Below are 16218 nucleotides of genomic sequence, written 5' to 3'. Positions count from 1 at the left end.
AAGACACTTGAAATGCCGAGTGTAAATGAGACCTTGGTTAAGATTTGGGAAATATTCTTAGCACAGAAAAGCCAACGTTATCTGTGGGTTTAGGGTAGGGGTGGGTATCGAACTTTATACTTTGTAAGGTACCAACCGGAGTAGGCCGGGACTACCTAGGACCAATTCAGGAAAATCAACCTGTTCCAATACCAAGTCTTCTTCTCTTTAGATTTAATGTAACAACTGTGCAGCGTGAAGCTCTGGCCGCAGACGCTGCAGCCGAACGCCATGTCCCGGTGGACGTGCAGGTGGAGCTCCAGGGTCTCCGTCTGCTCCAGGCGCTTCCTGCACAGGCCGCAGTCTCTCGGGTGCGCCGAAGCGTGCGTGGTCAGGTGACTGATCCTCTTGAAGGACTTGCCCCAAACTTTGCAGCCAAACGCCAGCTGGGACTGGCGGGACGGATCGGCGGGACTCGGCGCCGTCCCGTCCAGAGGTGGACTTTGTCCCCTGTTTCCTCCGGTCTCCAACGTCCAGCTGCCTCTCCCCAGTCGCCGCTGTCTTCCGTGTTCGATGACTCGGCGAGTGGTCGGCCGTCGCTCGCTGCTTCTGAGCTGCCGGCTGGATCCAAGTCGCTCGTTGGTTCAGAAACTCTGCAGTCCTCGCCGCCGACTTCTGTTTTGATCCGAGCGGCAGAGAAACTGTCTGTTTCAATTAATCGATTATTTTAATAGTTGACACCTTATCCATTAATCTTTGCAGCTCTACTTTTAACTTTTTAAGTAAGTATGTAAGGAGGGAAGGAAAGAAGAAATGAAGTACGTATTGGGGAAAGAGATTTGAAGTCAAGGAGGGAAGGATAGAAAGTAGAGGGAAGGATGGAAGGATGAAATAGGAAGAATGAAAAAGGGAAAGAAGGAAAGAAGACGTAAGAAAGAAAGTATGTAAAGGAGGTAGGGAAGGAAAGACATGCAGAGAAGGAAGGATGGAAAGAAGAGGGAAGGAAGGAAGGAAGGAAGGATGAAAGGAAATTATTATTTATTTAGTTATGGTATGATTTGTCACCGGGCTGGACAGGGGGACAGAAATGGGGGTGGGGGACAAAAACACCACACAGACAGACACCACAGAGAAGGGACCATACCTGCAAGAGAATGGGGAGGGGGGGTGGGGAGAAAGACAAACAACAACAACAACAACAACAAAAAATGACAAAGCAGCCAGCCGAACAACAGCAATAAACAGCTGATAGGAGGAAACAACTGAGGTAGAATGAAAATGAGGAACAGTCAAGCAAAATAACAACCTACATGTGTGTGTCTATATGTGTGTCTGTGTGTATGTGTGTGCGTCTATGGGCGAGTGTATGTGTGTCTGTGTGTATGTGTGTGTGTCTATGTGTGGGTCAATGTGTGTGTGTGTGTGTGTGCATATGCAATGTAGTTAGTTAGAGCAGGACGCCACGACCGCGATGCACCGACCCCAGCAGCAGCAGGCAGGAACCCCAATAGCCAGGGCACCCCGCAGCCCCCCGAAAGCGCAAAGGAACCGAGACCACATGCCATGCCCCACCCCAAGGGAGGACAGCAGAGAGCCATGGCGGGAAGCCCCCCCACCGCCAGAGAGCGATGGCATCCCCCCAGTCGAGCCTGAGGCCACCCCTCCCGAGTGCAGGCAGAGCCAGCGACCCCTGAGCCCCACAAGCCTGAGGCTGGCCAAGACCAACCCCCAGGCAGCCACCCCCAAGGAAGAGGGCCAGCGCCCACCGTGACAGCACTGGCCATTGTGCCCCCGGGACAATCGCACACCTCCATTGCGAGAGAGCCGGCAGGGGAAAACAGCGGGAGCCCCCCCCCTGTCAAAGAGGGCTCCAGCGAGGCACGCCACCCGCCCCTAGGGTTGGGCACCGAAATCCGGCACCAACAGGACTCCGGCCCCGACGCAAACAGCACCAACGAGACCGAACAAGAACGAAAACCCTGGCCCCCCACCCCGGCGCCCGAGGCCCGGGACAGCAGCCGGACCAAACACAACTGCCGAAACGCTGCCAGCCCATGGCAAGCGGTGCAAAGCATGACAGCACTCGTAGTCCATTTTTGCAAATCTTCCATGTGTATTAGGTTATGCATGTGTTAATGGCTAGTTAGCTAAAGTGTTGCTGTTGTAACTGAACTTAAAATGCACAAGTTATTTCTCTTGTGACTCTTTTTAGCAGTTACAGATTCAGGTGCGTTACCACCCCCATCTGGACTGGAGTAGTACTGACTCTGATTTGCATGTAGCTCTGGAAAACTGATAGCCTGATGTGGTCATACTCAGATTCTAGTCAGAATCTGAGTCTGATACTGCTCCACTGGGTTGCGATTATGGGGCGTGTTTCAACCGAACCAGGAAAGAAAATGCCTCTGCACTCAATTGGATAGACCTACAACCAATCAGAGCAACGGAACTCAACTCAACTGTCAACAGAACCATAGCAACCACTCTTTGCACTCCCGTCCTAACTTCTGACTTTTAGACTTTTCTGTAGCTGGATTATATACCATTTGTTTTGTGTAAATATGAATGTGGATAACGTTAGTGGCAGTGAGATGCTTGCTACAGTTACATTTCTAGTGATGAATCAGCAAAAACGTTTTATTTCTCTGATTCACGGCTCTGTTCTAACGCCGCTGGGCGCTCTCTCTTCAGTCACTCTATCTCGCTTGACCATATAACGTTACCGTCCTTTGGGTGGACTTGAACAGCTGAGTCGCAGCGACACCATCAGCTGGTTTGAGTCAAGCTGAGACGTATGATTTAGTTTAGGGACATTTGTATGGAATTGTGTTGTTTGTATGATGTTCATTGTGTCTATATTTTTATTGTCTTCCTTTGTTTTTATAACATAATATAACTTTGTACAGCACTTTGTTCAGCCTAGGTTGGTTTTAAATGTGCTCTATTAATAAATTGACTTGACACAGAGCTGCGGTGCAGACGGAGCAAACTACGTCTCCTCTGCAGCTTCAAGTCACAGCGAGTCACGGAAATGTGGTCACAAGTGTGGTTACACTTTTCAAAACTCCACACAGACAGCGCTTACTGCAATATAATATAATCACGAGCGAAAAAGCGGCCGTATAGCGCGGTTAATGTTACACTTCCTCTGAGACAGACAGGCTCAACAGTGTTCTCTATGCCCTGGAGACAGACTGACAGGCTGGAGGTTGTAGGGCAAGGCATCTTTATTTCTATAGCACATTTCAGCAACAAGGCAATTCAAAATGCTTTACATCAAACATTAAAGAGCAATTAAAAACTTTCATGAAAGGAATACAGGCTAAAATTAAAGATACAAATACAATAGTTGTTAAGGTTACAGTCAACAAAAATAATACTAATGATTTAATTGGTTGTGGGGATGGGGTTTTGGGAGGGAGATGGTGGTGAGGGGTTTTATTTTGTGTGGAGTGTAAAATGTTCTAAGGAAAAACTTCTAACTAACTGATTACAAACGTTATAATCAACTACATAAACCAAGTTAAAGGCAACCTGCTAATCCATGTTTTTATTAGCTTTTATTATAATAATCCTGTAGGACTACAGGGTAAGTATGTACACATGACTTCTAACCAGATTGTGCACTATGAAGGACAGAGGAACAATATCTCTGTAATCAGGTTATTTAGCAACACAGAATAAACAGCTGAGCAAATGTTAAAGAATTGGTCTGATTTAACAAAGCTGATCCCAACACTACACACCTCTCTGTCATCAAAGAGTTCAGATAATTTTTTTCTCACATATCCACTTCCTATTATCATTAGAATATCCTTGTGTCCATTTTCCTTGTTGATCGCAGCATGTCCCAGGGTTCCATTCACTATCATGGAGAGGCTGTCCTGCTGCCCAGAACCTGTCAGATAAATAAAATGTTCTTTTATCAAAGAGCTGAAACTCCTGATTGTTGTTCCGTTTCACTTTAAATATTTATATTATCTGTACATAATCAAATTATTTCAATAACTCGTTTAAGACTAAGTTTTGTGAATCGATGTAATCTGTAACAGCTGCTGATGAAAGTATGAAACCTTGTTCAGTGCCTCTCGCTCTCTATCTCTCTTTCTCTTTCTGTCTCTGTTTCTCTCTCTCTGTTTCTCTCTCTATCTCTCTGTCTATCTCTGTCTCTCTCTCTCTTTCTCTCTCTCTCTCTGTCTCCCTCTGTCTCTCTCTCTCTCGCTTTCTGTCTCTCTCTCAATTTTTCAATTTCAATTTGCTTTATTGGCATGACAAACAAAAATACATCTGTGTTGCCGAAGCATAAGAACAAACACACATATAAACAACAACAAGGAGTAAATATATCTGATATAATAATACAAGTTTATATATATATATAAAGAAAGAAAGAAAAAGAAATCAAAGAATAATAAAAATGATAATATATACAATTCTCTATTTATTTTGCCTTGTATCGTGGCAGGAGAAGACATATTTAGCTACTAGCCACGCTGTGTTTTTATCTTCCCCTAATAAAGAGGAAACTTGTTGTCCTCAGTGTAGGTAGTGAAGCCTGGTATATGTTTTTCAAATTGGAAATATTTGGTTCTTAAGTCTTCATATTTGGGACATGTACATAGGAAATGTAATTCTGTTTGGATGTCCTGGTGGCAGTGTGTACAGACACGTTCCTCTCTTGGTCTCCACTATTTTAAATGTCTACCTCTTTCAATTTCCAGCTCATAGTCACAAGCTAAGTTTCCATCCACTTGTCAATCGAATTATCTGAAGTTCGGTAAAAAAACTCATGCGAATAAAGCTGGTGAAAGTGTGTTTCCATCCAACAGCTTTAAAGCGAATAAAAACCTCTGCGTGATGACGTCACATGCTGTTTTGCGATTAAATTGGTATATCGAATTGATGTAAGACATTTTATGGTGTTTCCATTCATTTTTGAACTGAATCGCACAAGATTCAAGCGAACTTTTGCGATCAAAGTTTTGCTAGACAAAAGTAGTTGTTAATATTAGAAGCCAAGCTATAGCCTAAGCTCCGATGGACCTTTGGCCGAGGATCTGATCCAGCTCATCAAAAAGGTGGAACTTGCCTTATATTTTCCATCCGGCACCACTGCGAGTATCTTCTTTTTTGAGCCGTTATCGCTGTTTGAGCGCCTTCCATTTACTCTGCAGGACGTCCCATGGCTTGTCGAAGGGTATTCTAAAACACTTAACGTGAAAAAGCTTAACATGGTTTAAGTATCGTGAGATAACTTCTATAATCGTTGGATTTCGATTTACTTTTTTGACAGGCTTAAGTGTTCATGACCAGATATGACCATGATAAATCTGGTGATGATCATCGTTGTTTAGATACATTAAACCACGTTAAGCTTTTCCAGTTAAGCGTTTAATGTCCCTGTCGTAACTGTTGGTCATTTCCTTCGCGAGCTCCTGATAAATGATGGCGTTTCTTAGATTCTTTTTCATAGATCTAAAATAGCCGTTATATTTTTCTGGTAAATTAAATCAAAAAAGTATCTTGTCTCCTCGTTTGTCCACTTACATCTGTTTTTGTTTTGCAAACAGAGCGGAAATACTGGGCGGAAATGAACTGAAACTTCTTCTTCTTCGTTTTGTGGCGGGTTGCAACCATAAAATGACCTAAAACTTAATCGCAATTCATTATTTATTCGGCAAATAACGTTTCCATCAGCGCGGTTTTATGCGATTATATCGATCAAGAGAAAATCCGATGAGACCGAACGCATTTCATTTGAGTCGATATTCATGAAATTCAGTCGTTTCCATAAGGTATTTTTCATTCGATATCACTTAATTCTGATAAAAACGGGTCGATGGAAACATAGCCATTGACTCTGTATTTTGTTAAAATTGGTTTTTCTTTTGGATTTTTTGTTTTGAGATATTCGGCCAGTTGGATATCTCTGTTCAGGGATTGATAACAGAGGAGTTTGTGTTGTATTTTAATTTCATTTCGCCATTGTTCTGTATATTCTTCTTTTAACTTAGTTTCAAATCTTTTGATTGAAGACTAAGAAGGATTGTGTCTGTGGCTCCGTTTACCTGTCTCTCTCTCTACCTGTCTGTCTACCACTGACTGTGGGGTTTAGCTCCGTTTACCTGTCTCTCTCTCTACCTGTCTGTCTACTACTGACTGTGGTGTTTAGCTCTGTGTACCTGTCTCTCTCTCTACCTGTCTGTCTACTACTGACCGTGGTGTTTAGCTCTGTGTACCTGTCTCTCTCTCTACCTGTCTGTCTACTACTGCCGTTTAGCTCTGTGTACCTGTCTCTACCTTCCTGTTTTCTACTACTGACTGTGGTGTTTAGCTCTGTGTACCTGTCTCTCTCTACCTGTCTGTCTACTACTGACTGTGGTGTTTAGCTCTCTGTACCTGTCTCTCTCTCTAACTGTCTGTCTACTACGACTGCTGGTGTTTAGCTCTGTGTACCTGTCTCTCTCTTACCTGTCTGTCTACTACTGACCGTGGTGTTTAGCTCCGTGTACCTGTCTCTTTCTCTACCTGTCTGTCTAATACTGACTGGTATTTTTTAGCTCTGTGTACCTGTCTCTCTCTCTACCTGTCTGTCTACTACTGACCGTGGTGTTTAGCTCCGTGTACCTGTCTCTCTTCTACCTGTCTGTCTACTACTCATCGTGTGTATTTGTGTAACTGTCTCTCTCTCTACCTGTCTGTCTACTACCAATGCAGGTGTATTAGCTCTGTGTACCATAGTTTAACTGAATCCAGTGTGTTTCTGCTTGTCATTAGTCCTGGTGTTAGCAACAAATGTCCTTGTTGTGATGAAACAGAAACTGTGTTCCACTGTTATTGTGAGAGAGTGTGCTGCCTCCGTTGTTCTTGTTGCTGGAGAAACTGTTCAGTAAGGTAGGGGAGCTTTTCTCTAAACAAAAGTTCATCCTTGGCTTCAGGTACAGGAAGTTTGCTAAACATAAATGTCAGCTGTTAAACTTCATCTTGGGCCAATCATGGATGGCTGTGTATGTGAACAGGAAGAGGAAGGTGGATGACTCTGTTGACATTAATGTGAATCTACTGTTTACTCGGATGGTGAAAGCCAGAATCAGGATTGAATCAGGATTGATTTTAATTATTATAAAGATGAAAGATGTGGATCAGTTCAGTGTGATCTGGGCTCATGGTGATCTGTTGAAGGAGACCAACTCATCTTTTCTCAGGAGGTGATGTCATTTAATTAAGTGTATTTGTATGTATTTATTGGCCTGTTGTTTTGAAAAGAGATTATTTTGTAAATAACGAGATGGATATAATAAAGTTCTTTTGAAAATCAAAATCTCTCTCTGTCTCTCTCTCTCTCTCTCTCTCTCTCTCCAGGGAAACCAATCAAATCAGCATCCTTCAATAAACAGTGACCATGATGGAATTGTGATGTAAACGAAAAACCTTTAAAATGTCTCACGTTTCTGTCAGCGGTGATCCGTCCACCCATTCCCATCCTCCTTGTGTCCATTCCTTCCATAGACCAATCCAGGACTCTCCATCCTTACTCAGCTCAGAGACAAACTCCTAGTAGTTGACGAGAGACAACAATCATTTCTCTGTTCACAGTTCAGCATTTCTGTTGTAGTAAAGTCATCTTGTGACTTCATCAGCCACAACAAACACAAGAGGGATCCCTCGGTCCACCACACACTGAGGACTGGACCCAACAGCATGACAGTAAACACACATTAGTAATGGAGGAAAGAGAAGAAAGACATTTATACTCAGCAGAGAAACAGAGAACGCATGAGGAAGTGCATATTTTGTAGGCTACTCATAAGACAGTTAACATTTCATTTCATAGGAATGCATTTTAAAAAGGAAAATAAACATTTCAGGTTCATTTTCCAAAGATTCCAAATTTACATTATGTATATTTAAATATTTCCATTAAATTAATTTTTCTCTAAAATCACTCACTCAGAAACAAACACACTCACCTGTTCCTTTTTGTTGTTTATGACGACCAGATCTGCTCCTCTCTGCTCACAGTCAGCTCTGCTTCCAGACCAAGTCTTCTTCTCTTCTGATTTAAAGTACCAACTGTTTCCAAATGTCGTCCATCCACGAGGACAGCTTTTAACAACAACTTTTAAAGACAGATTTCACACCACTCAGTGTCAAAGTGATAAGACTTGGAGTTGAAACAGTTATTATCAACGGTAACTACACAATTAAGATCTATGATGTAAATGTGTATAATACAGGAGTTTACTGGTTTTAAACTTTTCTCACCTTTAATTCTGTTCTTCAGCTGCTTTACTTCATCCTGTAACTGACTGTGATTTACACTCAGTGTTTGGTAGCTGCTCTGTAACCGACTGTTGTTGTTGCTCAGTTGGTCGTATCTGTTCTGCAGCAAAGTGACTGAAATACAAGATAAGGTGAGCCTTTATTGAGGACAGAAATAACAACAGTTACATAAAGAAAGGTAAAAAATAATGTAAAATAAGCATTTGAAACTATGAAAGAGTAAATCGACTAAATAAATATGAGGTGTTGTAAATAGTAAATAGAGGATTACTGACTTCTTAACTGAAGCATCAAGCGTGAACAAGAACCAAAACATCCTCTGTTTTAGCGCCTGTCTCTTTAAGACCCCTCCTGTAAAAACCCAGTCTGCTCTGATTGGCTTATTTAAAAAATATGGCGCAGCTATGCAAAAGGTAGTTGTTAAGCCGTAGGCGGAGATACTCAGACAGGGGAAGTATATTCTAATGAGCCTGACTGTGACAGAGGAAGGGGAGTCAAATGTGAATAGTTTGTTGAATCACGTTTCCTCATCTAGGCAGCCGTGAAAAAAACTGACTGAGTTGTCTTATTTCACAGTTGGTGGGTTAGTCGGCACTCCAAATGCTGTAAATGTGTATAATACAGGAGTTTACTGGTTTTAAACTTTTCTTACCTTCAGTTCTGTTCTTCAGCTGCTTTACTTCCTCCTGTAACTGAGTGTTGTTGTTGCTCAGTTGGTCGTATCTGGTCTGCAGCAAAGTGACTGAAAGATGAATATGAAATCCATAACAAAGTAAAAAAAAAAAGACCAACAGCAGCAAATCATTCTGCTTCAAACTAAAGACAAATATTTGGGACATTAAACCACAGTCTTTGTCGTGTGCGAAAATGAGCCAAAGCTTGTATGAGGTCTCATTAGTCTGACTTTCCCAAACTGAATATGTCTTTATTACAATTTTCTCTCTTCATGTTTCCACTGACAGTGTTTCCTTGCTGAGTGGTGGTATAAAGAAATTTTTATTTTTTATAAAGTTTCAGCTGAATGTTAACACAGAATGAAGACTGGTTTTTGCTATAGACAGTTAAAGAAATGGACAATGTGAACCCGTTGATTTCTACGGAGACCAGTGAAATGAATTAAAAGCACTTTTCGGTGCTGGCGACGCTACTGACAGCAACTAGCTTGAAAGATGTGACGTGAGCAACCTGTCTGAAAGTGTGAAGTCTTCTGGTAGCTGTGCCAAGAGAAATCTCAATCACTACCAATCTTACAGAGATGGAGAGCTAAGGTATATGTAAGGAGATAACATAGACACAGGCTAATTACTGATCACTAACATGCTAGTTAACATTAGTAATTAAACTTAAAGAGCTAATGTAAGTCCAAACTGCCTGCGAGCTTCTCCTGACTGTACGGTAATTTCTCTACTACTACAAATAGAGTCTTTAAACGCTTCAGATGTAAAGTTATTCGCTGTCAAAGTGGCACCAAAATGAATGGCAGTCAATGGGATATGATGGAGGGAGGTGATGGTTTATTAGCCTACAATCTCTCCATAGGAGGTACGCTTTGTGGACGCTCGCTTATCCCCTTGGTTTTTGCCCCCGTATTTCTTACATTGGAATCGTGTTAGGAAGGGATCACTTAACAGATGATATAGACAGTAGGAATAATTACAGCGACTAATAACTATTTCAGCATATATATGGCATGTCAGTAAAAACCTGAACCTTTCCTTTAGAGCCTGATGCTGATTTAAGTACATTAAATGGATTGGTTCAGTATTTGTGGCTCAGTAGTTGTGAAGTGTATTTTATCTTACAGTATACAGATAAGAGGATGATTCCAGTCATCATCAGAAAGCAGAGCACTGCCAGACAGAGTGCTGCAGCCCTGAAAGTCTTCCTTTGGACAGCTGGAGGATGCCTCTCAGTGTCTGGTCCTAAAGTGGTAAAGCACACAGAGAGCAAGGTCCATTACAGGGACACAACATGAGTCTTAGGCCATAGTCCCGACTCAACGGGTGGACCGGGTGAACGACGCTACTGGACAACTTTTCACCGGTGATTGAGGTCGGTCTCTTTATAGCTACACACAGGCTGACCACTCTGGACGGTGGAGGACCGCTTCCTCTTTTTTCTTTTCTTTCTCAGATAGGCCGACTTATTATGTAGGCTCCTCTGTTATACACGGCTTCCCTATATGTGTCTGAAGGTGGTGAGTCAGAATATTATTTATGCTTTGTCCTGTTTAAATGTGTTTTCATAATGTGTTTTATAGACGTTTATAACTATATATGGTTACTTGTGGAGCACTGGTTTAATGCACAGTTAAGATGAATAATGTTGGCTGTAGACGCTTAGTTCAGGGAAGCGTTTTGGGGAGGGCTGGGTTGGTTTGTTTATCTTTTTCTCTTTTACTTTTTTCCACATTGTTTTTTAGTTATGTTAATATGTTTATCAGGAGGTCTTGTACACAGAGTCTCATACCGCACAGGTATCTCAGCAAATCTATTGTGCGCACAATGTGGGATCATGGTTGATATTGCAGAAATATACCTTCCCGGTTACTGTATCCTTTCCAAATGATCCCTGCTCTGTTAACGAGGAAGGGGGCTTGGCAGTACCGGATTTTAGATGCTATCAGTTAGCATCTCTTTGCACCTATATTTGGCACTGGTTTGACAAGGGCGCTGAATCCACCTGGCTTGGTTCGGAGGCTGCCCCAGTGGCCCCTATTCCTTTGCAGCATATATTATATGCATCTAAGGAGTAGGCTCACCTTTACTTAAAGGGCAATTTTATTTTACATAATACTTTAAAAGTCTGGAGGATGATAAGAAAGTTAGAAGACCAAGATGTTTTATTTCCTCTCCTTACACCTGTCCATTTGAACCCAGATTTTCCTCCTGGTCTGGCCGACCAAGCCTTCTCACTGTGGTTTAGTAGGGGTATAAAGACAGTGGGTGACTCGCTGACAGAGGGCACTGTGTTGTCTTTTGATCAGCTCAGAGAGAAGTACAATCTTCCGCTGAATAACTTTTTTAGGTATTTGCAAATACGCACCTTCATTTTTTCTAATACTAAGTTGCATCCTAATGGGTTTTCGACGATGTGTGGGATGGGGTTTGGTCAGGCCCTGCAGGTTGCTTATTTACCAACAAAGCCAGGGAGATGCAATTTAGGGTCATACACAGGCTCCAAATCACACCGGTGAAACGCAATAGGTTTAAACCGTTGCTCTTGAAATTTTGTAATAAATGTAAGATTTCTGAAGGTACATATTTTCACTGTATATTTGAATGCCCCTTTATTGATGACTTCTGGGTCAACATATGTCAGGAAATTGATGTTATATTCAAGAACAAACTAACTCTTACCCCTGTTGGCTGTGTTCTGGGGTTAAATCCTAAAGCACTGGGTCTCGGCTCCTCCAAACTAAGGCTGCTGGAGGTGCTTCTCTTTAATGCAAGGAGATGCATTCTTCTTCTGTGGATCTCAGACTCTGTTCCCACGATTTCACAATGGACTCGGAGCGTGTTGGAACTTCTCCCATTAGAAGCTATTAACTTCTGACTCAGAGACATGCCTTTTCAATTTTTCAAAATCTGGGACCCCTTCTTGGACTATATTGGGGAGGATGGTGCACGGACCCTTCAGAGTGGTCTCTATGGTTTAGCATGGTCTGAGATCTCAAAGTACATTTCCAGATAACACACAATGGCTTAAGTAACCCATTCTAACTGATTACATTGAGTATGCCTCAACTGTGCAAACCTTCTGTTTTTGATGTTGTTTTTGTTGTTGTCTTAGTTGTTTTTTAAGGGGTTGTGGGTGGGCTAAAAAGAAGGCTTTATTATTTACTCCATGACTGTCTTACTTTGTGTTATATGTGCCCCTTGGAAATTCTATAAAGATATGTAAAAAAAAAAAAATTATCTGTTCCTCCAGGATTTCACGGCCTTTTTTTGGAGATTGTTGGGGCCCAAAATGCATGATTTTGTGGGAGCTTTTGTAAAAAATTGCGCTAAAAGTTGCGATGTCTTTTGTATTTTTGTTGCAATGAAGTTGCGAGAGACAGTGAAAATTGCAAAAAAAGTGCGATTTTTTTTTTTGGTATACTTATTTCAAAATAAAAATAAAACTTGTTTCAGGGAGAATAAAATTATTCTGGGATGAGCTTTCCTAGTAACCTTACCAAAAAGGCTCAGGATGCTGCAAATGTTGGTATTGTCAGGCACACAGAGGCACAATCACACAGAGGCACAATGGCCCCACAAAAGCACGTGTCAGGTAGGTATAAATCCAAAAGCTTTATTTGAAGCACAAACAAAACGCACAAGCAGCAGTTTAAAAATCAACAGGCAAGGGGTCAGTCCAAAAACAGGTAATGGTCAAACTCAACGGGAATCAGGAACTCAAGAGCACAGGAAACAGGGAAAAACGCTCGAAGGCTGCACACAAGGAAAACAGACGATCTCGCACAGGAGTGAGGGGAAGACTGAACTTAACTACACTAGACAGGGGGGGCAATGAGACGCAGGTGTAACACATAGGGGCGGGGACAGGTAATCACACAACAACCCACAAACAGAGCATTTACTGGCCTGCAGCTTCAACCTAGCACACTATTTATAGACTTACAGGTATATATGATTTAAGGGATGATAACTGTCAGATGCATAAGCTGTTCTGAGCCCACATCGCTGGTCGTCTGTGTGACTTCATCAGTCTGTGTGACATCATCAGTCTGAGTGACATCATCAACACTGAAGCAAAACCAGGAAACCCAAGTCATTATAAATGTGGTGTTGCTCCTTTATTTCTGAGACCAGAAGTGTCGGCAGGTTTCACTCAGATATTCTGTCCAATAAGAGAAGCGACTATTTCCACCATGTTACATTTGTTAACAGTGGTTGGTGTCTTTGACAAAGTGCAGTGTGAACACAAACCCAACCAAATAAATAAATGCAACAATGCTGCAACGACACCCCCGAATCTGGTGTCTGTTGAGTCTGGTGAACTATAGGTGTGAAAGCGCCCTTAAAGAAATGATTAAACCTAGGTAAAGAGATTATTATACTAATGTTAAACAAATATAAACTCATCTGAAATCTTGTAATGGACCATTTAATTGCAGAACTGACGCAATAAAAAAGCTGCCTTATAGTGACTTTCCTCTCTCTCTCTCTCTTTTTTGGTTCTACATTGCTAATGATATTCAACAGACTTCATCACGCTGTACTTCCCTCCTTCCTGTCATGTGGTTTCATGTCTTTACCAGAGTTGATGCTTCCTCAGATCTCAGAAATGACACTTGTCAGTTAAATGTTACCACAACCAAACACATTGTGCATCATTTCTTAATATAAAAGCATCCCAACACTTGGAAAGGAGTCTTCTAACCAGAGAGCTCTGATACTTTTAGCAGAACATAATAAAACTAACTACAGGAAAGAGCTGCAAAACACAAGGTTTCCATACTGTACATGTACATCTCTAGAGACAAACATAGATGGGCAGCAGTATCGTTGGGATTTGATAGCTGAGACTGACAAACTAAACTGAGAGCAAACGTAGAGTTTACATATCAGTCCAACATACCTTGAAGGTACAGCCACACACAAACAGATCAGCATGAGTATTTATGATATTGATTTGTCATAATTTTTCACTTACCTCCTCCGTGTGACTGATTATCAGTGTGATCATCTCTGATAGCGTCTGTGCTCTCATGTATTTCCACCTCCCACCACTCCATTCTCCTTTGTCTTCCTATACTGGTTCTGTTGTATCTTAAAGATCTCCACCTGACTCTCCTCTTCCTCTCCGCTGTTCTCTTGGACGTTTCTGTTATATCTCACATTCAGGCTCAAACGTGGAGCAGCGACAGTATCTGCAGACATCTTGACAAACTAAAAACTGAACTGAACGTATTCTCCGTCTCACTGTCTGTCTTTGAGTTGGTCACTCCTTTAACACAGGAAGTGGCTGCAGCACAAACCACTAAGACAGATGCACACCCTTATACATTTTTTACTGTTAGACAAAAAGTCCCACTTAACTTAAAATAGGCTTAAATTTAGGAATTCTGTCATTTGGGAACTGGAATTATGAAACCCTTCAGATAAACTTGATAAAAGTATGTTAAGTTAAAGTAAAGCTGTTTCTTCCTGACTGTAAAATTGAAGAAATAAACATACACATGTCTGTGCATAGCTGCATTCACACCTCTCTGACACAGCAAATGTTGTTGGCCTCGACACTTATTTTAGAGGAAGCGTAGGTGTGAATTTGAATGTTTTAATGAAACAAACAAAACACATGATAGACCATCTTCCTTACTGACACACAACCAGGGTCTGTGATAATTACCTGAAGTTCAGCTGGATGGAATAAAGAATAAGCTCTGCTACATGCACAGCTAGTAACACACAGAGAGCAGATCATAGATGCCTAACAGAGTGGAGGAGCACAGAAAAAAGATGAAGAGATGAGTGACCAATGTAGCAAGTCTTCCATGTGTAATAGTTTATGCATATGTGTGTGTTAATGTCTAGTTAGCTGAAGTGTTGTTGCAACTGAACCTACAGTTATTTCTCTTGTGGCTTCAGGTGCATTACCACCACCATCTGGACTGGAGTAGTACTGACTCTGATTTACATGTAGCTCTGGAAAACTGACTGACTGTAATCAGATTAGTGACGTAGCTAACAGAGACTCATAAACAGTATGTGGCAAGGTGTTTACAAAAGTGTTGCATCTGGATTTAATCCATGACATAAGACACTTGAAATGACGAGTGTAAATGAGACCTTGGTTAAGATTTGGGAAATATTTTTAGCACAGAAAAGCCAACGTTATCTGTGGGTTTAGGGTAGGGATGGGTATCGAACTCGATACTTTGTAAGGTACCAACTGGAGTAGGCCGGTACTACCTAGGACCAATTCAGGTGCGCCGAAGCGTGCATGGTTTGGTGACTGATCCTCTTGAAGGACTCGCCGCAAACTTTGCAGCTAAACGCCGGCTGAGCCTGGTGTGACGGATCGGCGGAGCGTGTTACACGTACGGTATACTAGACGTATCCAAGGTGGCGCGTGCCATTGTGACGTCAAAATGACATAATATCCTGCCGGCGCGCCTGGATTTATGCCGTGCGAGCAGAGGACGCCAGGACTCTCACAGTGACTGCAAGTCTCTCTTGTAAACTTACCGGGTTAAGATGAGTTCTTTTATGGTGAATGAAAAGTTTTATCCTACCAAGTAGCTCATCCAATCAAATCGAAGCATTGACGGCCATGCTGCTGCCAGATCTGCCGCTGTTTACCTTTTTCTTCTTCTTCTGGTCCGTAGAAAGAGCAACGTCGGTAGCCTTTGCTCATTAGCGCCACCGCTGTTCAGGAGAAGACTGCAACCAGTGTTGCGAGCACCAGCGCGGGTATAAATAGTCACGGCGATCCCATGATATCACATTTGCACGCGCCAGCTGGGCTGCATCTAGTATATGAGAGCCTTTAGATGACTCACCGAGTTGTCGGCCATCGGTCGCTGCTTCTGAGCTGCCGGCTGGATCCAAGTCGCTCATTGGTTCAGAAACTCTGCAGTCCTCGCCGCCGACTTCTGTTTTGAAAATGAGGAACAAATAACAACCTGAATTTGTTTGTGTGTGTGTGTCTATATGTGTGTCTGTGTGTATGTGTGTGTGTCTATGTGTGTGTGTGGGTCAATGTATGTGTGTGTGTGTGTGTGTGTGCATAAGCCTGTCGCAGAATGTAATTAGTTAGAGCAGGACGCCACGACCGCGATGCACCGACCCCAGCAGCAGGCAGGAACCCCAATAGCCAGGGCACCCCGCTGCCCCCCAAAAGCGCAAAGGAACCGAGACCACATGCCATGCCCCACCCCAAGGGAGGACAGCAGAGAGCCGTGCCGGGAAGCCCCCCCACCGCCAGAGAGCGAGAACGCGGGAGAACCAG

General features: G+C 42.4%; 2 protein-coding genes and 1 gene segment (V, D, J or C); all 3 read right to left on the bottom strand.

Moving 5' to 3' along the window:
- Positions 1-14382, bottom strand: part of LOC120572044 (CD209 antigen-like protein C) — a 56232-nt gene extending 41850 nt beyond the window's left edge. The window contains exon 1 of the mRNA XM_039821248.1: positions 14052-14382. Coding sequence (XP_039677182.1) covers positions 14052-14147 — 96 coding nt within the window. The 5' untranslated portion in view covers positions 14148-14382. The remainder of the gene's footprint in view (positions 1-14051) is intronic.
- Positions 1-16218, bottom strand: part of LOC120572047 — a 217143-nt gene that overhangs the window by 67330 nt on the left and 133595 nt on the right.
- Positions 3592-13986, bottom strand: LOC120572085 (C-type lectin domain family 4 member M-like). Its single transcript, XM_039821264.1, has 7 exons — positions 13921-13986; positions 10065-10184; positions 8915-9004; positions 8245-8376; positions 7950-8098; positions 7427-7533; positions 3592-3877 (listed from the first exon to the last, which is right to left on the bottom strand). The coding sequence occupies exons 2-7, from the start codon at positions 10096-10098 to the stop codon at positions 3745-3747; spliced, it is 645 nt and encodes a 214-aa protein (XP_039677198.1). The 5' UTR covers positions 10099-10184; positions 13921-13986; the 3' UTR covers positions 3592-3744.

This window comes from Perca fluviatilis, chromosome 13 (genome assembly GCF_010015445.1).
Source record: "Perca fluviatilis chromosome 13, GENO_Pfluv_1.0, whole genome shotgun sequence".
Lineage (NCBI taxonomy): Eukaryota > Metazoa > Chordata > Actinopteri > Perciformes > Percidae > Perca > Perca fluviatilis.
Note: the sequence above shows the minus strand (reverse complement) of the source record. Positions and strands in the feature narration are given on the sequence as shown.

Bases quoted from the DNA above. Each gene is read 5' to 3' on its own strand.
- LOC120572085 (XM_039821264.1), bottom strand. From the start codon at position 10,098: ATGATGACTGGAATCATCCTCTTATCTGTATACT. The intron at 9,005-10,064 runs GTAAGATAAAAT...TTCATCTTTCAG, and splicing joins CATCCTCTTATCTGTATACT to TCACTTTGCTGCAGACCAGA. The intron at 8,377-8,914 runs GTAAGAAAAGTT...CTTGTATTTCAG, and splicing joins GCTGAAGAACAGAACTGAAG to TCACTTTGCTGCAGAACAGA.